Genomic DNA, 24,302 nt, shown 5'->3' with positions numbered 1-24,302 from the left:
ATTAGTTGCAACAGAATATTTTTTAATGGTTGGCATTCATTGTTCAAGTAGCTTGCTATTACTTTACCTTTATCATGAGCATGCTTTGCTACAGAGTGTATTATTTCACACTTCCTAAATGTCTGAAGCTATCTATTTGGGGGAGGGGAGGTAGTATGGTATAGTGCAGTGTTCCCCAACCTTTCTGGCTTTGCAGACTGGCGTGGCGGGGGGAAGAGAAGGGATGGTTCTGTGTGAGCTGTGGGTGAGTGTGTGCATACAGCTCCATTTGTGCAAGCAGCGGGCACATGGAGCTTCGCGCACGCTCACCCTTCACTTCCGTAGCACAGTTCCGAACAGCAGCCTACCATGGAGTTGGGGACCTGAGGTGTATTAGGCTGAGTTTCAATCTTTCCTGCCTTAGGGATGAAAACAGCTGGGTGACCTTGGGACCAGCCACTTTCTCTCAGTCCTAAGAAGCAGGAAATGCAGAGGTGGGTATTCAGCAGGTTCTGACCAGTTCTGGACAACCGGTAGCGGAAATTTTGAGTAGTTCAGAGAACCAGAAAATACCACCTCTGATTGGAGATTTTACAGTATCCTTCCCCTGCCACGCCCACCAAGCCATGCCCACAGAATGGGTAGTAAAAAAAAAATATGAATCCCACCACTGAGGAAATGGTAAACCACTTTTAAAATCTTGCCAAGAAAGCTGCAGTGACTTATCCAGGCAGTCGTCAGGAGTCAAGACTAAATCAAAGGCACCAAATAAGTAAGTAAATAAAAATATTCAAAAAGGAGACTTAAGAATTAAAATGTGAGTGAGATGCCACATCCACACAATTTGCTATGCTGCCATCCCATTCAGGCCACCCTAAGCCTTGCTGACCTCATAGTGCTCTCCACTCCCCATATACCTGGAATGGGCCTATGCTATACTGCTACATATGCAGTTTTAACAGGCAACATCCTAAGGGCTATGGTTTCTGTTTCGATCGACAAAACTCCAATCCCATTCTATGCCATTCAATATACAGTATAAAAGGCCTCTGTACAGGTGATGTAGGGCCCACTGATGTGCATTGGGGCATGCTTAATATTATGGCTACTCAATGCAATGCAACTTTTTTCTTTCCTCTTGAACACTGACCCATTATTATTTTTCATTCTTCTACTTCCTTGAAATTCTGGGTCAGCTGGTTGACTGTAGACTGCAACTATGAGGTTTCTTTTTAAAAAAATATGTCTCTTGACTGCCACCTAGGGGCCACTGGGATTTGCACAGATGAAATGCAGCCACTGGATAAGGCGCTGCTTAACATTGGGAGTTTGAGAAAGGGACTTAGTTAGGGGATTCTGTAAAATATCCCATGAACATAGGGGGATGAGAGGAGACAAGAAGCTAAAGCTATCTCTGTGGGAGCAGCAGCAGAGGTGGTATTCAGCAGGTTCTGACCAGTTCTGGAGAACCGGTAGCAGAAATTTTGAGTAGTTCGGAGAATCAGGAAATACCACCTCTGACTGGCCCCGCCCCCATCTATTCTCTGCCTCCCGAGTCCCAGCTGATCGGCTGGGTCTTCTTTGGTTGCCCTGCACAGGAGAACGGAGCTGGAAAGCAGGTTAGTGGGGTGGGGAGGGAATGGGGATTTTATAGTATCCTTCCCCTGGAGTGCGGTGGAAATGGGGATTTTGCAGTAACCTTCCCCTGCCACGCCTACCAAGTGACACCCACCAAGCCACACCACACACCCACAGAACTGGTAGTAAAAAATTTGAATCCCACCACTGAGCAGCAGTCCTGGGAAGGGAATGCCTGCCAGTCAGGCCACAGAAGCTCAATTCGCATATCTTAACCTGGAATGAAATTAATCAAGTTTAAGGCCTGGAGGCTCCAGTTTTTTTTTTTTTTTTTAAAAGTATCTGCAGAAAGCGGTCTGCCTTTAGGCTGGTCTACAACCATAATAGGATTTGAGTTGATCTGATCTGATTTGCCTTACAGCCAAAAGAAGACTGAGAAGGTGAGCAAAGAGGTCAGGGATTAGTCCGAAGGAAGTAATCCCAAAGGAAATTGGGAGAACCAACCGGGAGTCCCAAGACTGCTGGCATCGATCATTTCAGCCAACACACAGAAATTTCATTTCGGACTGCTTCCCCAATGCACCTCAGTGGGCCCTATATCACCAGCACAGAGCATATGAGGTAGGTCCAGCGGTGGCTAACCTTTTGGGGCTCCTGTGCCCAAAATTGCGCACACATTAGCGTGCGCGCACTCACAATGCAATGCACGCCCCCCCCACATCCTCTGCACATGCATGTGCAATCCCCATCCCCCCTCCATCTCCCGCCACCCCCTTACCTGCACTATGCTTCACAGCTGATTTTTCGACTGGTTTGAGGCCTTTTTCAGCCTCCAAGAGGCTTGGAAAAAGCCTCTGCAAGGCTTTTCAGGATGAATAATATGCCCGGGCCGTTTCATCACTTCCGGTATTACAGGAAGTGATGAAACGGGCCTATTCATCCTGAAAAGCCTTGCAGAGGCTTTTTTCAAAGGCTCTGGGAGGCCGAAAACGGCCCGAAATTAGCCAAAAAATCAGCTGTGAGGCACGCACATGCACAGTAAGATAAGTTTGCCTGCAGCTCGGTGTGCCAGCACAAATAGCACAAGTGGCACGCATGCCATAGGTTTGCCATCACGGAGGTAGGACAAGGAAAATACACCACTTCTAAATGACCACATCTTAAGTCACCTTTGGGCTGTCGTGGGACACTGAGATACAGGGGGAGACAAGCAGACATGTGCTTGGGAAGGGATTAATGTCTTTGGGCCAGACCAAAGAAGTTGTTGTGTGAATCAGTTTGCCCTGACAGAGAAATAAAGAAAAGCTCAAGTTACCAATTCATATCGACTTCATCCTCTTCTCTCCACAAGAACCTGTGGTTCTCCCTTATAACATCAAGGTCAGTTTTATCGTTTTCTCTGTTAAAAAGAAAAAAAAAGTTGGGGCGAATGATCAAAGAATTGATTTAAATTAAAACGAGTAATAAAAACGGTCCATGCTTTTGCGGTTTTTGTGAAGTTCTTTAGCCTATCATTTTTCCCCCTAAAATCTTTATCATAAAATCACATCCCTGACACTATCTTACACTACAACAAAATGCTTCTCATTCTCTAGATTCAGAAAAAATGACAAGATAACTGTACTCAGATTCTTTTATAACTGAGTAATGTTGATTTTAGTAAATATGTTCATGCAGAAATACTACGCACCACATTTAATCTAGATAATACAGTTGATGTGTGCTTTTTAATTCAGAACATAGGATCCAATTCAACAATGTTTTTATATAACAATTTTTTATATATAGCTTTCTACTTTTAGTTCTAAATTACACAATTGGCATAATTAAAAGAATTTGTATTTAGCACAGTTAATTCTTAAATATATGATAGAATGCTCTGCTGAAAATTAGTTTAAGCATTATTACCTCTTATAGGAACTATAATCTCCAGATATGAAAAGTGTGCATTTTTTTATATAGGAACTTACTGTACTTTTTATCATCAACCTATTCAACATGAACAAGATAAGTAAAATATAATAAGTAGTCTTTAATTATCCAAAAATTACTCATGCATAATTTAATCTTATACGTATGCCAAATAAAGTTTGATTCTATTTGTCTTTAATTATTAATGATTTCAGCCTTTCTATCTTTTAGAAAGGAACTTCTATAAATAAGATGGTACTTACCCTGAACGTCTGAAGTCTTCTTTCTTACCACCATAGTATAAAATGTAATCATTTACGAACTTCTTATGTCTTGCATACTAACAGAATTAAGAAAATTAATAATGTTTCTTTTTAACGATTGCCTAGTAACAACTTCATCTTAAGATCAATTCATAAAAACTAACCCCACAACATTTCTATAATACAAGGTGTAAGAGAGAAAGATTCTAAAGTGATGATTATTGTTAAATGATAAGTTACACACAGTTATTACTACAACAACCTCTATCAAAACTGAAGGATACCTGCAGTAGTTGAGACCTGGAAAAACCCCACAACAACTGTTTTAAAGAGTTGCTGACCAGTGCTGTATTTACATTGAGTGTCTTGAATAATTTATTCTAAATCAAAACTGAAACACTGCAGAATTATATAAATGTGCCTTTTATAGTGCTGCAGTTGTTATATATTTGAATACATACACAGAGATACATAGACATTAATCATAGCTCATACAGTGTAAGTATTACTGTTAGCTTCAGAAATGGACATACTGTAGTTACAATTCTTTGCCTTCTTTTAATTGCTCATCTTAATTAACATTTGGAAAACACAGCCTTATTACTGTGCAGGAAAGACAAAGCACATCTAAGATATATAATTAAATAAATGTATTTGTGTATAGGTGAATAGCAAAGAGGAGACTTTTTTCTCCTTATTAAATTACATTTTCATATTTTGAAATATTGAAGTCATAGCTGGAAAAATGCATCCTATTAATCTCCCAGACTGATCTTTGACAATTTTCTAATGTAATTTTCTTTTCCGCCTGTTCAGTTTCCTTACTATTTTCTTTTCATTTAAAAAGAAACACCAATCTAACCAAATATCCTGTTTTTCCTCCCTTCCTGCAAAATCAAGATAACCAGAAATTGTTCGTGCTTGAACGCTGCCTTAAGAAATATAATTTAAAACATACTTGAAGAAAACCACAAAGACAAAAATAAATGCAAAAAAATGCTTGAGAGTGTTCAGACAGGTTTTTTTTTTCAATATTAGAGTATTTTTGCTTTTAAATTAAAATATTAAAGGATACAGCATCCATTGCTATTAAATGGAACCGTCTATTTCGGGCTTCTTCCCTAGGAAAAAAAGAAAATGTTATTCAAGTCGTTTGAATGCTTATTACAATTCTGACAATGTTACACTAGTGTGATGAAGTACCTGTCCCACTCATCCATTGCCACCTGTCTGTGGGCCACCTTGTCCTGCTTGTCCTTCTGGAAGGGCTTTTTGAGAATTGCATCTTTGCTGGTTGGCAGGGAGAATGGAGAAGAAAAAAGAAAGTATTTCTTAGATATTGCATTTACCGTAATTTTAAAAATCTCTCTTTCGAATACTACGTACATATGCTAATTATGAAATACTCAGATAATAACTAGAAGCAAGAATGATCACTAGAAGTTTCCATAGTTTCCATGGGACACATATTCAGATGGCGGGATTCATACACCTAGAAGGATCAAAATTATATAGACTTTGGTTTTTCCCTGACACACTGTGAAAAGGAAAATTGGACTTTGGAAAAGGCAGATAGGAAGATTGTTGATCCTTTTTGGATCACTGAACAAATCAACCCATAGTTCCAACATAAGACACAAATGACCAAATTCAAACAATCATATTTCAGACACATCATGCCAGGGTAGGCAACTATGGCCCTGTACTGACTTGGGAACTTCAAGGTGCAAGTGAAGAAAGGAAACTGGACAGACTCAATTATGGCAACAGTGGGCACACACCAATCAATCGGAACAAGACTTAAGTATCTTAGTCAGAAAATCCCATTGTAATGGCTACTTCTTCCTTCCTTGGTTAGCAACTGAGAGGCCAATTGGTGCTCTTCAAATAGCAAGATCTGATCCTAGAACTTCTAGATACCAACCTCTTGCTCCTTGCAAGCTTGTTTATTTCATGTAGTCCGTTCATGTGCAAATGAAAGGAATTAGGTTGGAAAGATTGCTTGAAATATTTGGCACTATGTTCAAAGCCCCCATAAGAATCATTCCAATAGGAGCAAGTGCTACTACAAGGAGTAAGAATGCGGTGGTTATCTGCCTCTCTTTAAACCAATTGGCTACTCTAAAGAATTGCATTAAAATGTTGTGTTGTGTCGCTGAATCCAAAGCACCGCATAGCTCTCATGAATTATTATTATTTTTTATTCTTCGGGACTAGTGAAATTCTAATGACTTTTTAAAAAAGTTGATAACCATAACATTCTCCTGGATAACCATAATAATTTCACAATGATAATATTATGGTTATCCAGGAGGAGTTGGTTTAGATTTCTGTGTGTGTGTGTCTGTGTGTATGTCTTGTTTCACCATTTTTATAAGTCTCCCCTCTGTTTATTTCTAAGCAACCAAGATAACGCTCCTGAATGCCACATTCAATACCAGTGTTACTTGAATTTAAAAAAAAATCAGCATAAACGAATGTACCTATTTATAACCTCACTCCCAATCAATGAGCATAGGATTGCAATACACGTCAGTCCCCTTCAGGAAGAAAAATCTATCTATATGGTCACTAGGAGTTGAAAAGGACTTGATGGCAAAGTAATCAATCAACCCTTCTCCATAAAGACAAGTCAAGAAGAAATAACAAGCAACCGTTATACTTCATTTCTTCCCAGTAGGAATCCTTTCCCTCAACTTCTTGGCCTCCAACTTCCTTGGGTTTCTTGTTCAGTACAGATAAACTTTGACTTATGACGCCAATCGGAACAGCAAAATTTGTTGTTAAGCAATGCAGTCATTAAGCAAGACATTAGGGGACTACCATAATGTAAGGTTGAAAGGGGTGATTGATTACATAACCCACTGCAACTGTTGTAAATGTGACCCAGTTGCCAAGCCAGATTGCAATCTGCAGTCTGCAACAGTTGTGTGATGACTGATGCTAAATCAATTTTTTTCAGCATCGTCATGAAATTTTGTAACTAAATGAACTGTCATAACTTGCAGACAACCTGTTGTCTGACGTAGCAAGGGATCACTAGCCAGCCTTTTGTGGGGCTCTATGGGAAGCTCAAAACTGCAGGTAGAACTTGACTTACAACAGTTCATTTGGTGTCTGCTCAAATGGAAATTGGCACTGAAAAAAAGTGACTTATAACCATTTTTCACACTTTATAACCATTGCAACATCCCCATAGTAACATGATTTACACTGGGATACTTGACAACTGGTTCATATTCATGACCGTTGCCGTGCCTCGGGGAAATGTGATTTTTTTTCGACCTTCTGACAAGCGAAGTCAATAGGGAAACCAGATTCACTTAATAGCCATGTTACTAATTTAACAAGTGCAGGGATTCACTTAACAACTGTGGCAAGAAAAAAAAATCCGTAAAATGGGGCAAAACCCTCTTAACAAATTTCCCACTTAGCCATGTAAGTTCTGGCCTCAATTGTGGCCGTAAGTCAAGGAATACCTATACAAGGAATGGGATCAGGGGTGGGATTCAAATTTTTTAACAACCAGTTCGGCGGGCATAATTGGGTGGGTGTGGCCATGTGCCTGGGTGGGCGTGGCTTCTTGTTTTTTGTTTTTTTTGCAGCATTCTCCCCTGGGTTTTTTTGCCTCCTGGGCCTCGGGGAAGCCTCCTGGGTGAAGCAGTAAGACAACGAGGGACATTCCGACACAGCTGATCATCTGAACAGCTGATTGTCGGAAGGGAAAAAAGAAAGAAATACCTTAAGGAGTGACTGGGCAGGGAGAACGCAGTCAGCAATGTCAGGCATGCGCGTGATGTCGCGCATGCGCGGTAAGAACTGACTGGGAGAGAAGAGGGGTGGGCAGAGAGGGGCGGGGCCAGCCAGGGGCACGATTTGCTGGTTCTCCAAATGGCGCAGAATCATAACAACCGGTTCTATAGAACCAGTCTGAACCGGTAGAATCCCACCCCTGAATAGGATGGCAAACAGCCACTAAATGAATGCTACAATATTTTTTTAACAGCATTTTTCGAGATAAGATACTCTGCTCATACTTAAGTTTAAAAACTCTGCTCACACTTTAGTAAAAAAAAAAAAAAGTCTGCTATATGCACACATATAAATTATAACACTACTAGAGCTATATGTTACCTATTTTTCTGTTGGCAAGATTTCTCCACTGTTTCGTCATCACTAAAATCAGAGTCATAGTCTCCATGGCCAAGTATCTGGAGGAAAAAACGTACAACATGGATTCTGGTAAATTTATGGATTGTAAGACATTGGCTTCAAAGGGCAATTTCCAAACTGAAATAACCAGAAACATATTTTGCGGGGGGAAACATGAAATGACAGCAAAAAAAAATTGGCTACTGGCTTCATAAACAAAGACTTGGTCTGAACAATGGGAAACATCAGCAGATTTCTCTCTATCTCTCTTCTCAGATATGCAAAAATCCATTGCCTGCAATCACAAACTTCAATATACAAAACAGCAAAGAATAATGTTACAGCGAGGAGTGGCTAGGAATCTCTGTCTGCATATACAAGTAGTTCTCGACTTACAACCAATTCAAAGTTACAACAGCACTGAAAAAAAGGGCTTACAGCCATTTTTCACAGTTAACAACCATTGCAGTATCCCCGTGGTCATGGGATCTAAATTTGGATGCTCGGCAACTGACTCATATTTATGACGGTTCCAGTGGTCATGACCTTTTATGACCTTTGGACCAGCAAAGTCAACAGAGAAGCCATGTTCATTGAACAACCACATTACTAATTTAACAACTGCAGTGATTCGTTTAACAACAGGGGCAAGCATGCTGGTAAAATGGGGCAAAGTTCACTTAACAAAATGCCTCACTGAGCAATGGAAATGTTGGCTCAATTGCGGTCGTAAATTGAGGATTGCCTGTTTAGGGAGATCATATTCCTTCAGAGCAAAATGAGAGGAGGGTTCATAGAGTGGTCCGAGGTGCGCAACTCTGACAACTTTACAATCTGTGGACTTACAATCTGTGGACTTCAATTCCCAGAATTCCTGAGCCAGCCATGCTGGCTCAGGAATTCTGGGAGTTGAAGTCCACAGGCCATAAAGTTGCCATAATTGCCTACCGCTGGAGTAGACTAACAAAGGATTATTTGTTCTTGTACCCCTCTTTCCTCTTCTTTTCCAGAGCAGAGGGGTAGGGGGAAAAAAAGTGTGGGACCACTCCAATGGCTGCAGGTTTCTACAATGAGGCCTCCCACTCCAAACAATATGTACAACTAGTTCTTGACTTTTGATCATAAGGGCGCCTACTCATTAGAGGTCATAAGTTACGATGGTCTTAAAGCAGATCATCATATGATCGACCCCCATTTTGTGAATTTTGCAGCAATTGTTAAGTCAATCTTCATGGTCATTATGTGAATCTGCGGTCTTTAAGTGAATCCATTGTTCGCTGTGGGCATTTTTGCTGAAAACCATAAATGCAAGGTTTTTTGGGGGGGCGGGGGGAAATGTCGTAAATTGTGATCACATGACCACAGGACATTGCAAATGGTCATAAACGCGGGCCAGTTGGTGAGCATTCAAAACGCCTTAGTGGATCAGGGAGTGAGGGGGACCACTGGAACTTTGGAACTGCACCTTAACTACCGTTGTAACTTAAAATGGTCATTAAATGACTGGATACAAGTCAAGGCCATGCTATAAAAAACAACTTTCAAGGCAGCCAGTCTTAGCTACCTATGAAGAGCCAATAATTGCTCACATTTTTTCCCAGGGGAAACTGCTTGCCCACATGTATTCTGTGTATTGGGAACAGTTTAGGAATCCATCCCTGGCTTCTTCAGATCCTAAGGCAGGGGTGTCAAACTCAAGGCCCGCAGGCTGCATTTGGCCCATGTGCCCTCCCTGGAAGCAGCGAAGGACTGGCCCGCGGTGCCTCTGCCAGCTAAAATGGCGCTTAGGAGGGCTGTGTGCATCCTCCCAGAGCTCCATTTTTCCTGGCAGAGCATTGCAAGAGGCCATCATAGCTGAAAACGGAGCCCAAGAGGGACACACAGCCTTCCTGAGTTCCGTTTTCGCTGGCATAGGGCTGCAGGAGGCCACTGTAGCCAAAAACGGAGCCTCAATGAGTGATGTCAAGCTGGCTGCGCCCACCCTGGCCATAGCCTCCCCGGTCCCTTGAGGTCAAGCATAACCCTTTTGTCCTCAATGAAATCAAGTTTGATACCCCTGTCCTAAGAGCCTAACAGTTGTGTGACTGACCCAGGTTTGTTCAGCAAAAACCTGTAATAAAAAGTATAATTGGCCAAGTTATACTTTAGCCTTATTTAGCAAAGTACAAAAAAAGATCATTCCAGGCTATGCATCAGACAACAAGGCACCAAAGGGCAGGATTCTAAAATTTATTTCCAATTTCCTCTTTCACCCAAGTGGCTACAGTTCTTCTTTAATAAGGCATATAACCCTGATTTAAGTTCATAGGGGGAAAATTTAGCCAGAAAATATGGAATGTATTAAATAGGGTATTTTTAAGGATTGCATAATATCCCTTTCTTGCTAGTACTTTATGATCCAACTTCAGGTTTTTTTTTTAAATGAGAAAAAGAACTTTCTTCCTTCTACCAATGTCATTTTCTGTCATTCAAGTTTCAAGAGGATTTCAAAAATGTCACACGTTCCTTTTACAATCGTAAAAGTATATAATTTTTCCCAACTTACTTTGCAGATGTATGGGTGAAAGTGGCATTTTTAATCACTAACATTTATGACTGATTGTAGAAAACAAACATGATTAGTTATTCCACGCTGAAGTGCTTAGAATACAAAAGTGATATCAAAGCAATTGGAATTGGAAACCAGTTTCTAACTGAGGTTTTGGAACCTTGCCAACTAAAGAAGAACATGGAAGGGCCATGAATGTTTTCTAAACTCTGATTAAAAAATTATCTTCCTCTTGCAATTTACTTGAGAACAGGTTTTCAATCAATAATGACAAACTATCGAAAAGATACTTTATCTGCAACACTTTTGATACTGGGATAGATTTATGATGGGGACGAACACATTTACTAGCCGTGAACATTATCTAATTAATATCATCATGCATACAACAGATTGCAAAGATGGACTAAAATAGACAGCAGCCTTTCAATTTATGCATACAAGTTATTTCTTATCTGCCTTAGTAGTTATAAATTCAAAACTGGACAAAAGAGTTATTCACAGTTAAAACTATAACTGCCATAAAACTACTTTTTTGATTAGATTGAATAGGTTGATGGAGAACAATGTATTAACTCTATTTTAAAAATTGAAATAAAAAATAAAATGATAATACATGAGGAAGGACTCTTTGGAAGGAAAAGCTATTTAAGCAAATAATAATGATCCCCCCAAAAGGAAAGGACCAAATACTTGATTACCAACAACTTTCAAATTGCCAACTGGTATGTTAGCTGATGCAGCCTAATAGCATCTAATTGAAAACAAACTCTTTTTGATCTGAGCTGAAAGGAAACTGCACATCAGCTCCTAACTGACAAAATCATTTTGGAAAGCTTTGTAAGAGAAGGAAGACCAACTTCAACTAATTAAAAGACGACATTTGATTCCCTGCAACATGACTGGATAATGAAGTGCCTATAAATAATAGGAGTCAGTAGGAACATTGGAATCTTGGTTCAAAAATCAATGGTGCAATGGAAGACATAGCTGTTTGTCAATGGTGATACAGAAAGAATTTTCCAAGGGGACTCAGTATCACTACTGCTCTTTGTGTCATTGCACTGATTCCTCCATCAATACTAGTGAACAAGTTCAAGTCATGACTATGAAACATAAAAAACCACCATCTGAAATAGAATCACTGCTCAACACTGTCCACATATAAAGTCAAGATACTGCAACAGTGTTTGGACTGAACAAATGTGTCACCCTTATTATTATCAGTAGGGGGGAAATAGTGAAAACTGAAGGAATCAAAATGCTCTATGGAGTCTGGATGAAGATAATCACTCCAAATAACTGGGCATCCTTCTTCATACTGAAGTCAAGAAGGTGGTTAGTAGTGAATATAACAGAACAGTGAAGAAAAAGTTTAGTCCAAATGCAGTAGAGGAAATACCACCAAGGCTATTAAAACCTGAGCAGTTCCAGTCATTAGATACATACACTGCTGAAATAGCAGAATGGACTCAAACAGACCTAAAAGACCTGGATAGGAAGACTAGAAAAATAATGAAAATGAATCAGCCCTTAAATCCATTCAGTGATATTAACAGATTCTATTTACCAAGGAGTATAAATAGGAGTGGAATGTTGCATTTATACCAGAGAATTGGAAAAAAAAAGAAAGAACATTGGAAGAATATCTGAAGAATTTACACTGAAGCTAATTCATCATGAAGGATTACTAGAAAGACCAAACTGGCTTACAAAAAATACCACAAGCCAGGCAGAGTATTATATGGCCAGTACAGTAAAAAAAAAAAAAAAACAAGCAGGCAAATCAGTTAACAGGACCTGGCAATGGCTAAGAGCAAATAAGTTGAAAAAAGAGACAGATGAGCTAATTTTGGTTGTACAAGAACAAACTTTATGAAAAAATGCATACAAAGCCAGAATTGAGAAGACAACGATAGCAAATGCTGTCTCTTTAAAAAAAATGTATTGATTTTATTGCTGTATTGTTTTTTTACTGTTGTAACTGTTTTATAGTTTTGGAATTGCAAGCTACCCAGAGTCACTTGGATGAAATGGGCATCTATAGAATTTGAAACTGAATAAATATAAGAAGGTGAGGAAATAGTAGGCTGCTGCAAGAAGATTGCACAGTCTAACTATGGCATGATGAAGTAGCAACAATGGGCCAGAAGAAGATCTGATAGAAATGTAGTTTTCCTGCAAACAAGAACTGGTGGGATCACAAAATAGACAAAATAACAGAAATGGAAGAAGCTAAAGTGCTCTGGGGATTTAGAGTTCAAACAGAGAAGCACTTGTCACCCAGACTTAGTAATTGTTGATAAGAAAGATAAAAAGAAGTCTGGTTAGTAAACATGGCAACACCTGGAGACAGGAGAATGAAAGAAAAAGAACTGAAGATAACAAAATACAAAGATAAATAAAAGTAGAACGACTGTGGCAAAAAAAAATGAAGATAGTACCAATAGAAATAAGAGGCACCTTGGGTGCAATCCCAAAATAACTGGAGCACCACCTGAAACCATCCACATTGACAAAATCACCATCAGTCAATTGCAAAAGGTAGCTTTACTTAGAACAGTTTTCAAGACAATACCTTTGATATTCTCAAAGAACATCTTCCTATCCCAGGTCCTTGGGAGAGACTCGAAAGGTGGACAAAAATGCCAAATCCTATCTAAACATCTGGCTGACTATATGACCAAAAATAAACTGATTATCAACAATAACATAATACAATTGCCAAAAATGATTCACTGAAACATCTATAAAAATGATCATGGGCCATTAATGAAAAATTGGTGGGATCAAATAGTTTAAAATGACCAGGTTAAAATTATGTGGGAATTCCCAAAAGAAACTAATGAAGACTTGGTACAAACATAACACATCAGATTGAACTGTGTTTGAAAAGAAGAGTATGTGGATAATTGATGTGGCAATACTAGGGTGTAGTAGTATAGAAAACAAAAAGACTGGAAAAGATAAAAAAAAGTATCAAAATCTGAAAATCGAAATTGAAAGAATATGGCATAAACCACTCACGGAGGTCCCAGTGATTATTGGTTCACTAGATGTCATACCCAAAAAATGTTGGACAGCTCATAAAACATGTGCACATTGACAAATTTTCCATCTATCCATTACAAAAGGACACACTATATATTACACCAATATATTACAACATCCTAGGTGCTTAAGAAAAAATCCATAGGTATGAAGGCAAATACTAGCTAAACAACTGGCAGTTGTAATCTCACATAGTTCTGTATAGTTTTGTATGTAAGTTTATGTCACTTTAGTTCTGTATTCTGTATTTAGTTCTGTAATGCTGATGTGCTAAAATTATGCAATTTATATTCCCAATATTCCAGACAAGCACACCCCCTTTTCCACTTTTAATACAGAGCTTCAGGGTTTATTATGATTAAGCTGCACAATTTCAATATATGAACTATGATCTAGATTGCAACTATCACATTCAGGTGAGGCAGAGTCTTTGCCCTAATTGCTTTCTGATTACTCCCTTGTGTGGTAAGGTATATTTTAGGAAGTAAATAGCTGGGAGATTTCTGCACATAATGAGACATTAACTTATTTTGACATAAAATAAACAAAAAAAGAAAGATTCAGATACAATAGAGCCTGTACAGTGGCTGAACTGATTGTAAATGGAGAGATATGCTCACCTCAGCTATACATATGGAATTTAGTGATATGTGATATGGTTTTATGATTCATATGAATACACTTCAAAAAGAATTGAGAGGTGAATTGTAATCTGAAGCAATAAGGGCCGTGAAATTTGAATGCATCATCTTTAAATAGTTTTGAATCATTTCTTGGCTTGCCTAGGCCTAAAGATAGAAATTACACTATAATAGTCTAAGATCATGGTTGTCCCAAAGGTGTTTTTTCAAAAAGCAACTGGACTTTGTTTTTTCTTGAAGATGTTTCGCTTCTCATCTGAACCGAAGAAGCTTCCTGGATGAGAAGCGAAGCATTTTCAAAGAAAAACATAGTCCAGTTGCCTTTTGGGGAAAAATAAAGCACCTTTTGGGGAGGATGGGAGTGAAGTTCTCATACTCAGACTTCAGACTCAAGAGGTAGTCCTCAACCTACAACAGTTCATTGAGTGACAGTTGAAAGTGACAGCACTGAAAAAAGTGACAAGACCATTTTTCACACTTAAAGGACCATTGCAACATCCCACCCAATCACGTGATCAAAATTCAGACCCTTGGCAACTGACCCCCATTCATGAGGGTTGCAGTGTCCTGGAGGCATGTGGTCTGCTTTCACGACCTTCTGACAAGCAAAGTCGATGGGGAAGCCAGGTTCACTTAAGCGCTGTGTTACTAACGTAACCCCTGCAATGATTCACTTAACAACTGTGGCAAGAAAACGAGGCAAGACTCACTTAATCAATGTCCCGTTTAGCAACAGACACTTTGGGCTCGACTGTGATCGTAAGTCGAGGACTAACTGTACTATCCCCGCAATTCAGCGTCCTCCTATAACCCCATTTTAAAATTCGATCGAATATTGTGCAAAACGCATCCAGCAATGACGCCCGGGAAGGTTTTCCCTGACGGAACACCCAGAGCAGCGCAGCGCAGCGCCGCCCTGGGGCGAATCCTCTCGCTGCCCCAGCTGCTGCTCTCTTTCCCTCCACAGCGGAGGACCGCTACTTACAGCCCTGGGCAGCTTCTTCTCGGAGGCCTCCATGTCCCCTCCCAATCGGTCCGCCTTCCCCGGCTTGGCCTCGTTCGCGACTTGGCCGGTGGCGCCCAGAAGCTCCGCCGCGGCGGCGTCCCTCAGCATGAAAGGCTCGGTCGGAAACTGTGGCGGCAAAGAAAAGAGCCGGTCAGCGAAGCGGCAGCCCCCCTCGCTGATTCTTCAGCCCGGCGCTCCCCGGATCGGGGTGGGTGGGAGAGGCGAGCGGAGCTTCTTGTGCTCTCTTAACGGGGAGAAAACGTGAAGAGGGAGAGCCTAATGCTCAGGTTTTTGCGTTCTCTTAATTTTTTGGAGAAAGGGATCCAGTTTCATAAAACGGGGACGGCTTTCTGGCCTGGAAATGAAGAAAAGGAGGTGGAGGCTGTGAGATATAAATTTCATTCAATATTGGACGCTAATTGGGTTGCATTTAGCCCTCGAATCGAAACCCAAACTTTGGGATGGGATGGGTTGGGTTGGGTTGGGTTGTAAATCAAAAGACAGGCCCTGGCAGAATTCGGATCTTGGACACAAAGCAGAACGAGTGTGAAGGTCTAGAGTAAAGTATTCAGGCGCATGGAAAGCATAATAGAGGTAGATCTTGACTTGTAACACTTCGTTTAGTGACTATTACAACATCACTGAAAAAGTGACTTATGGCCGTTTTTCATACGTATAACCATTGCAGCATCCCCTATGGTCATATGATTTACATTCAGATGCTTGGCAACTGACTCACATTTATGACGGTTGCAGTGTCCTGGAGTTGCGTGATCTTCTTTTGTGACGTTCTGACAAGCAAAGTCAATGGAGAAACCAGATTCACGTAACAATTGCAGTGGTTCACTTAACATGTGGCAAAAAAACACCAAACCCATTTGTTTGACTTCGGGGGGCGGGGGGGGCAGTGGCCAGTTCCAAGTCATTCGTGTCAGAGGTGCCTGTGGTGGCCCAAGCGCTCTGCCAGCGAAAATGGAGCCTGGGAGGGCCGCGAGCTTCATTTTCACTGGCAGAGGCATCGCAGGCCAGTCCTTTGCTGTTCCCAGGGCAGCCCTGTGGGCTAGATCCAGCCCACGGGCCTTGAGTTTGACACCCCTGCCATAGCCTAAGCTTTTCTGAAAAATTTCAAGATGAAAACAATGAAATCAATTCTATGGTGTGACCTGATTAGGCCTGTAGTATGTCTAGGAAAATCACCCTTCCGTCTCTGGAGACGGGTCACTCAGAAAAGATAAGTATGAGTTTTTTTAAGGAAAGAAGAAAATGTCAAAGTTCCTTTTTAAATTCAATCATCACTTTAAAACAGTTTAGTCTGGTGGGTAAGGTACCCAGGCAAGAAACCAGAGGACTATGAATTCTAATACCATTTTGGGCATGAAAGCCAACTGGGTGACTTTGGGCCAGTCAGTCTCTCTCAGTTCAACCTTCCTCACAAGGTTGTTATTGTGGAGAAAGAAGAGGGGTACTACGTATGTTCATTGCCTTGAGTTACTATTTATAAAAATAAAAAGTGAGATATAATTAAATACAAATATAAAAACATTTAGTGACAAGAACAGATTTTAAAATATAGATTTGCTCAAAACATAGCAATTTAAAAAGGGTCTCTGGGAGAAAAACAATAAATACTGTATGTATGACTCTGGATAAATTTCAAGATTGTATTGATCGATCCCAATTTAGAGGAACTCTGATGTAGAATGATTGATTATTTGCCATCAAGTCATTTTTGACTGTTAGTGACCACACAGATTGATTTTCTCCATTACAATTTATCCCTAACCTAGTCTTTCAAGACTTCCAACATTACACCCATTACTCTGTTCCCCTTTGCTAGAAGTCATCCTTTTCTCTTTCCTTCTGTCTTTGCCAGCATTAGAACCTTTTCCAGAGAAGCTTTGGCTTTCTGAGGCTTTGCATAATCTGTCTGAAGTAGGATCATTTGAGTTTGGTCAATTTGTGTCCCAAAAGAAAAATCTGGATTTATTTGTTTGATCATTTATTGGAGGGGGTGGGTTGGTTCCACAGTATTCTCAGGAGTTTTCTCCAACACCAAAGTTCAAAAGCATTATTGGTCTTCTTACCCTGCTACATCAAAATTCAACATTCACTTCCCATGGAGTACCACAGGGAATATCACGACGTACATAATTCTGACCTTTGTAAAGTAGTTCCAAGTTGCTTAAAGCTGTCCTCCTTTCCAGTTCCAGTTCCTGACTTAGTTGCATCTGACTCATCATCAAATGGTGTTGTCCTGATTCCACAAATACCATGTGTTAATAAGCACAGTTGACGGATTGAGATTTCTGGTTTGCTGCCCTTCCTCTTCAGCACATCACCTGCCAGCAATCATGGCATTGCAACAGGAACAGTGTAGGTCCGATACCACAACTCAGACATCACAGTTTTCTCTTGTGCCTTTTATGTGAAATTTCCCCTATTTTTGTTTTTAAATGTTTTAATTATTATAAACTGGAAGCCAGGCAGCATATCAATTTAATATATACAATAGTCAAATACACCTTACATCCTGCACTTAAGAGCTAAGTATTTAGCAAGCTGATTTATCTATGTGTATTGGAATATATCCCTATTTCTATTGTTATCTCTTATCACCAAACAATGCTAAAATAAGAGCCTCATCTATTTTCAATTGTTGACTGTATTTAGGACCTAGAAGATTTATAATATTGTTCGTTCAGCTTGATCACATAAGGCCCAATAGGAATACAGTATTGCCAAAGTCTATTGATATCTCAGGGAGAGGCAAGATGGTGGCATTGTTGGAAAAGCTCTATAGACTACACCTGTTTTCTGAAATTTATGTATTGCGAAAACCAATTTTCTGTAGTACTGTATAGCCACAACCTGTATCCTTTTCTGCGCTGATATCATCACATATCTAATGATCTAGCTGGTTAGCAAAAATCTCCCAAAGATAAGAGTGGCATGAGGATTGTGAAAGTTTGAGTGTATTAAAACAGAAAAAAACAGCTGTATTTTTCTTTGAATATTCTCCATTGGTCAAGTTCTGCAGATTTGAGAAAAACAAAATAAAACAAAAAACTTTAAGAGCTTGTCCTTTCTTGTTTGGAACTCTCAGTAACCTAAACAAAACAATCAGGGTTTCTATTTCTCTGTGATATTTCAGTACTACTGCTTTATATAAGCAGAGCAGTTAGTCAATGACAACAGCTGCATCTTGTCTCCAGCCTATTGGTTGCCTGACCTAATATTGGAATCTGTTTTGTTACTCCTGGCATGACATTAGTCAAAAATGTGAGATTAGAGCATCTCCTTTTTGTTCAGCAGGATAATTATTTGCAGAATTGTTATTGCAATGTTAATAGCTAAAAATGCCAGCCAAGACCTATTTCCAGATCAACAGCTATGGTAGGATTTGACTTATACTAAATGGGAAATTACACTACAATTAACACAGGCATACACTCAATCTTGGCAACTTTAAGATATGTGGATTTTAATTCTCAGAAATCTCCAGCCAGCAGGCTGGCTGGGAAATTCTGAGAATTGCAATTTACATGTCTTAAAGTTTGCTAAGGTTGAGAAACACTGCCTTATAGAAATGTGCATATTATTCAGAAGATGTTTTGCTTAACATACAACACATGCACAAAAGAAACTGAGAATGCCAAGCTTTCTCGGAGGTGTGATTACTTCTTGTTTTCAAAAGAAACTCATTCCAAAATAAAGCCTGCTTTCAAATAATTGGTAGAAATCCAATACAGGTAGTCCTCTACTTACAATTTAGCAGCCATTCACAGTTAGGGTACAGGTAGTCCTTGACTTATGGTGATTCATTTAGTGACCATTCAAAGTTACAACGCCCCTGAAAAAAGTGAATTATGACTTTTTCACCCTACTGTTGCAACATGGTCACATGATCAAAGTTCAGATGCTTTGCAAGGGTTCATATTTACAACTGTTGCACTGTCCTGGGCTCATGTGATCCCCTTTTGCGACCTTCTGACCGGCAAAGTAATTTGGGAATCCAGCTTCACTTAACAACCATGTTACTAACTTAACAAATACAATGATTCACTTAACAATTGTAGTAAGGAAAGCCATAAAATGGGGTAAATTTACTTAACAAATAGATTTCACTTAGCAACATAAATTTTGGGTTCCATTGTGGTTGTAACTCGAGGACTGCCTGTACAAAAATGGTTCTGGGAAAAAATTACTTACGACTATTTTTCACACTTAAGGCCACTGCAGCATCCCCACAGTCATGTGATCACAATTTGGGGGCTTGGCAACTGGCATGTATTTACGACAGTTGAACAAATAGGGGAGCGTGATTTCTGAATCCACATCTTTTCATTAAAGAGGACAGGCAATTGTGCTATAAAATCTTCATCTGAAAGTATGCACAGGAAGACTTGTCTACAGGACATTTTTTTTTAATGTTACTGATAGTTTTGCACAAATTTGCTCTAAATTAACATGGTTGTATAATTTCAGCATTGCATTGTTGATCTCTGTAGGTCTCTAAAATCTTAACCACATAAGAATTGATGGAAAGTAAAATACATTGCATTTCAGATTTATAAATTTTGTAGTTCAAAATTTCTGGGGACTCTTCCTGACATCTTTTCCTGGTGTCTACTAATCTTAGTAATATCAGCAGAACTTGTTCGGGTTTTAAAAGGGGTTAGTTTGTTTATCGTGGCTGAGATTAAACAGAGCTTCAGTTAAACTGAGTCTGATGTTTCCCACAAAATATTGGCAAGAATGTGAGCTCATAATCCTGATGGAGGATCTTGAAGGAATTTCTGGTTTCAAAGTTCTCCTTTTAAAATCAGGTTTGCCAAAGAACACAGTGATCAGGTCATAATTGTAATATGTAATCATTAATTCTAAACAAGGTAAAGATCAGTTACTACCATGTCTTATTTAATACAACTTCTCATTTCTCATATACTCTTAATGTCTGATGTATCTTTTGGTTCTGCGTGAACTGTGATTCAAACAGAAGATCCCTTACACACCTAACTTCTCTTCAATGTGTGCAGGGGATCTAGATTTCTTTCTAGGAAGTTGACTTTCTTTGCCTTTCCCAAAGTTTTGCTCAGCTTCCAGTATTATTTCCTAACTTATTGGCTGGTATTCCTTGAGCTTCTAAATGTTTTATGGCTGACATGACCATTTTAGTTTCCCTGGCAAAGTTACCTGATTTGACACCATAGAGCTGATCCAACAATTTGTTTCCTTTGGAAGATTTCTTTGGGTGTGGCTTTTAGCTTGGTCCCTAAAATTCTCCTTCAGGCATGCCAAAAAAGAAAAAGAAAAACCCATAAAAGTAAGCTGAATACAACAAGGGAGGAGCATTAAGAAATTAAAAGAAGTGTAGTATAGATAGTCCTTGACTTGAAACCACAACTGGTTCCAAAATGTCTGTTGTTAAGCAAGGCAGTTGCTCCATTTTACAATCTTGTTTTGCCACAATTGTTAAGCAAATTTATGCAGATGTTAAGTGAATCATGCAGTCATTAAGTGAATCTGGCTCCTCCCTTTGTCAGCCTTGGAAGCCATTTTTTACTTGGAAGCTTCAAGGCGGCCAAATTTAGTGTCTGGGAATTTGGGAGGGGGAATTTCATAGTGAGAAGATTAGACTCAACAACATTCTTTCTCAGAGAGTCAAGGACATGTTACCTTGCACCTGGAGAGGAGTGACTGGGGGGATATCTCGAGTTGGGACAAAGATTTGATTGGGCCATGTGACGGACTGATGGATGCAGGGGGTGGATCTTTGAATTTCTTTTGGGAAGGGAAAACCCAGAACTCTCAGATTCGGGTTTTCCCAGATGCGCCAATATGATAACTCTAATAAAATGGAACTTTGAGGAAACGCTTGTCTCAGAGTTTATTGGTTTGGAGTTGGTTAGTTGGAACACTGACATTATCTTTGCTTGTCAGCTGGGAAGATTAAAAATAGTGGTAACATAGTGCATCTGTCATAAATACATACCAGTGGCCAAGCATCCAAATTTTGATCATGTGACCATGGGAATGCTGTTGTGAGTATAAGTGTGGAAAAACAGTCATAAGTCACAATTTTCAGAGCCTTTGTAACAGTGGTAGGATTAAAAAAATTTTTACTACCAGTTCTGTGGGCATGGCTTGGTGGGCGTGGCAGGGGAAGGATACTGTAAAATCTCCAGTCAGAGGTGGTATTTGCTAGTTCTCCAAACTACTCAAAATTTCCGCTACCAGTTCTCCAGAACTGGTCAGAACCTGCTGAATACCACCTCTGCATTGTAACTTGAAACGGTCACTAAACGAAGGGTTGTAAGCTCAGCACTAAGGTGAAAACATGAAGGTAAGTTGAAAGTTGAAAACAAGAGATGGGTTCAAGACTGAACTGGTACTGGATAAATGCAGATTGAATACAGAAGGAAGTAACAGGCCCCTCCCTCCACAATATGTTGGTTATATAGAAAGAATGAGGACAAAAAATATGTAGCAAGAGGGAGTAGATCAAGAGGAAGGGGAAGACACAAGTGAACATGTTATAAAACCCAACATATGAGTCCATGCATCTATCTATCTATCTATCTATCTATCTATCTATCTATCTATCTATCTATCTATCTATCTACCCATCTCCCTCCAAAGGGGACTCTGGCAGCACACAACAATAAATAAAATAGATAAACCAATGTATTTTATTAAAATATACATTTAGATGTATTTTAAATTGAAAATAAAAACAATGTGTGCATATACTGCAGTACAACCGAAGGCACATCACCCTGGGACAATGCAACTGTCATAAATACATGCCACTTGCCAAGCACTCCAATTTTGATCTTGTGACTGTGGAGATGCTGCAATGGTTATGGGTGTGAAAAACAGCCATGTCACAATTTTCAGACCTGTAACAAGCTGTTGTAACTTCAAACAGTCACTAAATGAACAATTGTCAATTGAGGACTACCTATAGAGCAGGGGTGGTCAAACTCGCGGTGTCACAGCGGCATCACATGACATGTCAGGACTTTTTTCCCCTTTGCTAAACCGAACAAGGGCGTAGCCAGCGCATGACACATCCAGCCCATGGGACAGGAGTTTGACAGTGCTGCTATAGAGTGTAGTCCTCTTTACGGGACTAAAGCTATAATTAACTATTACTGTTAATCTTCTCATCACTCCTTATCACCCATCTCCTCCCACTTGTGACTATGACTGTAACTTTGTCGCTTGTATACTTAACAATTTATATTGACTGTTTCCTAGTATTATCTGATTGCTTATTGTACCTTATGACTATTATTAAGTGTGGTACCTTATGATTCTTGACGAATGTAACTTTTCTTTTATGTACACTGAGAGCATTTGCACCAAGACAAATTCCTTGTGTGTCCAATCACACTCAGCCAATAAAAGAATTCCTATTCTATTCTATTCTATTCTGTTCTGTTCTTTTTTTAAAGCTAAAGTGGAGAGATATAGTGTGAATGATGTTGCTGTAAATTATTTTTAGCAAAGCTTCTTTTTTATTTTCTTTCATATGCTTTTAATTTCTTTAGCTTACTACATTCTGCTCCTTTTCTGCACTCTGCATACCATAAGTTACCATTAAAGTGAATTATGTAATGGATGTAAAAAAAATGACAAATCAGCAAGGTTTCAAAAACCTATGGAGAATCCTAGGAAATCTTTCTAATGAAAGTATTCCTCTTTATAGACTATAGAGTAAGCATTTCTCAATCTTGGCAACTTTAAGAATTGTGGATATTTAGCTCCCAGAATTCCTCAGCCAGCTGTGCGAGCTAAGGAATTCTGGGAGTTGAAGTCCACCCATCTTAAAAGTGCTAAAGTTGAATAACACCCGTATAGTTGTATAGTATGAGGATAGTGTTTGATTGGTGTTGTTTCAATAGGCCGGTTCCTTCTCTGTGTATGGTAAATAGTTCAGTTGGCAGATATTCAGAATCAGCTGCCAAAAACAATTTTGTAAGTACATAAAGGCTAATTCCAAACAGCACAGCAATGTAGAAAAAAGAAAAAAGAAAAAGTCACAGATACAGTTGATCAGAATCTTCTAATGTCTACGAGAAGCTATTCATAATTTAACTTAAGACTTACAGCTTCTGACAAATAGGAACTAACTAAACATATTTTAAATAATGGAAGCACAGTGGTCCTCTGTTGCTGAAACAGAATCATCACTTCAGTGAGACGAGAGGGAGGCCTAAACCTTGAATAATACAAACTGGGATATGAAAAACAGCTTTTGGTGTGTGTGTGGGGGGGGATGTTTCTTTTCAGTTTTGAGCAAGTATATTCGCAAGGCAGTAAATGAAAAGCCATATGTCAGCTTGTTAGGAAGCTTAGGGGAAACCAGAAGGTCTGGCAGAATGGAAGCCTTTCATTGGATTTCTGCCTTCTGCCTCAAAAAACATTCCAGAACGCTGTTGGTTGGGAAGGAGGAACTTGGAGACGGATAACTCTGTCCAGCTACTGCTGATTTGTAGCAACAAGCCAACATTTCACTACCCAGCTTCTCGGTGGTCTCACCTTAAAGCAACGTCTCCTTGCTGCAAGGATTTCCGGTGTTGGCAGCTTGACTTCAGGAAAACCAGGCTGGTGTATAATGGTTAGGCAGCGTTTCTCAACCTTAGCAACTAAGATCTGTGGGCTTCAACTCCCAGAATCCTCCAGTCAGTCATACATGTGGCTTTTCATCCATGCTAGCTGGGGGATCCTGGGAGTTGAAGTCCACAGATCTTAAAAGTTGCCAGGATTGAGAAATACTGAGTTAAGAAATGGCACAGGCGCGGTCTTATTGTCAAGCATAGGAACCCACAAAGGGATTGGGGGTTAGTCCTAGTCAGTTTCTGTCAGCCCAACCAAAAGGATATGAAGGACAGAAGGATTGCTGAATTGGTCAGGTGAAGGAAAGACAAGATGTAGTTTAACAAATACACAGCTTCAAGAATTAAATTCCTTTTGATTTAGCAGAAACTTTACTCAAAACTTCCCAACTGGATAGTCGCACCTCCCCTCCTATACATTCAGATGGACTAGGGCCAGAAGTGAATGGAAAATTGGAAATCTGCCCCTGGCATAGATATTATACATTTTTGTTCTTGGGTTGTCTTCCGGGCAAAAGAGGTTTAACTGAAATGCAGAGAGAAGCAAGTCTA

At 39.6% G+C, this 24,302-nt stretch overlaps 1 protein-coding gene across 1 annotated transcript in view; it reads right to left on the bottom strand.

The window, feature by feature from the left end:
• The window catches only part of LOC113442796 (protein FRA10AC1), a 28,531-nt gene extending 13,276 nt beyond the window's left edge, over positions 1-15,255 (bottom strand). Inside the window, exons 1-7 of the mRNA XM_087932234.1 lie at positions 15,109-15,255; positions 7,866-7,942; positions 4,935-5,021; positions 4,807-4,852; positions 3,732-3,808; positions 2,873-2,956; positions 1,977-1,989 (exon numbers count right to left, since the gene is read on the bottom strand). Of these exons, the coding sequence (XP_087788360.1) occupies positions 1,977-1,989; positions 2,873-2,956; positions 3,732-3,808; positions 4,807-4,852; positions 4,935-5,021; positions 7,866-7,942; positions 15,109-15,237 (513 nt within the window). The 5' untranslated portion in view covers positions 15,238-15,255. The remainder of the gene's footprint in view (positions 1-1,976; positions 1,990-2,872; positions 2,957-3,731; positions 3,809-4,806; positions 4,853-4,934; positions 5,022-7,865; positions 7,943-15,108) is intronic.
• Between the last annotated feature and the right edge of the window lie 9,047 nt (positions 15,256-24,302).

Source organism: Pseudonaja textilis, chromosome 4 (assembly GCF_049901715.1).
Source record: "Pseudonaja textilis isolate UNSWEBS1 chromosome 4, rPseTex1.2, whole genome shotgun sequence".
In the NCBI taxonomy this organism is placed as follows: Eukaryota; Metazoa; Chordata; class Lepidosauria; order Squamata; family Elapidae; genus Pseudonaja; species Pseudonaja textilis.
This window is presented reverse-complemented; position numbering and strand designations above follow the sequence as displayed.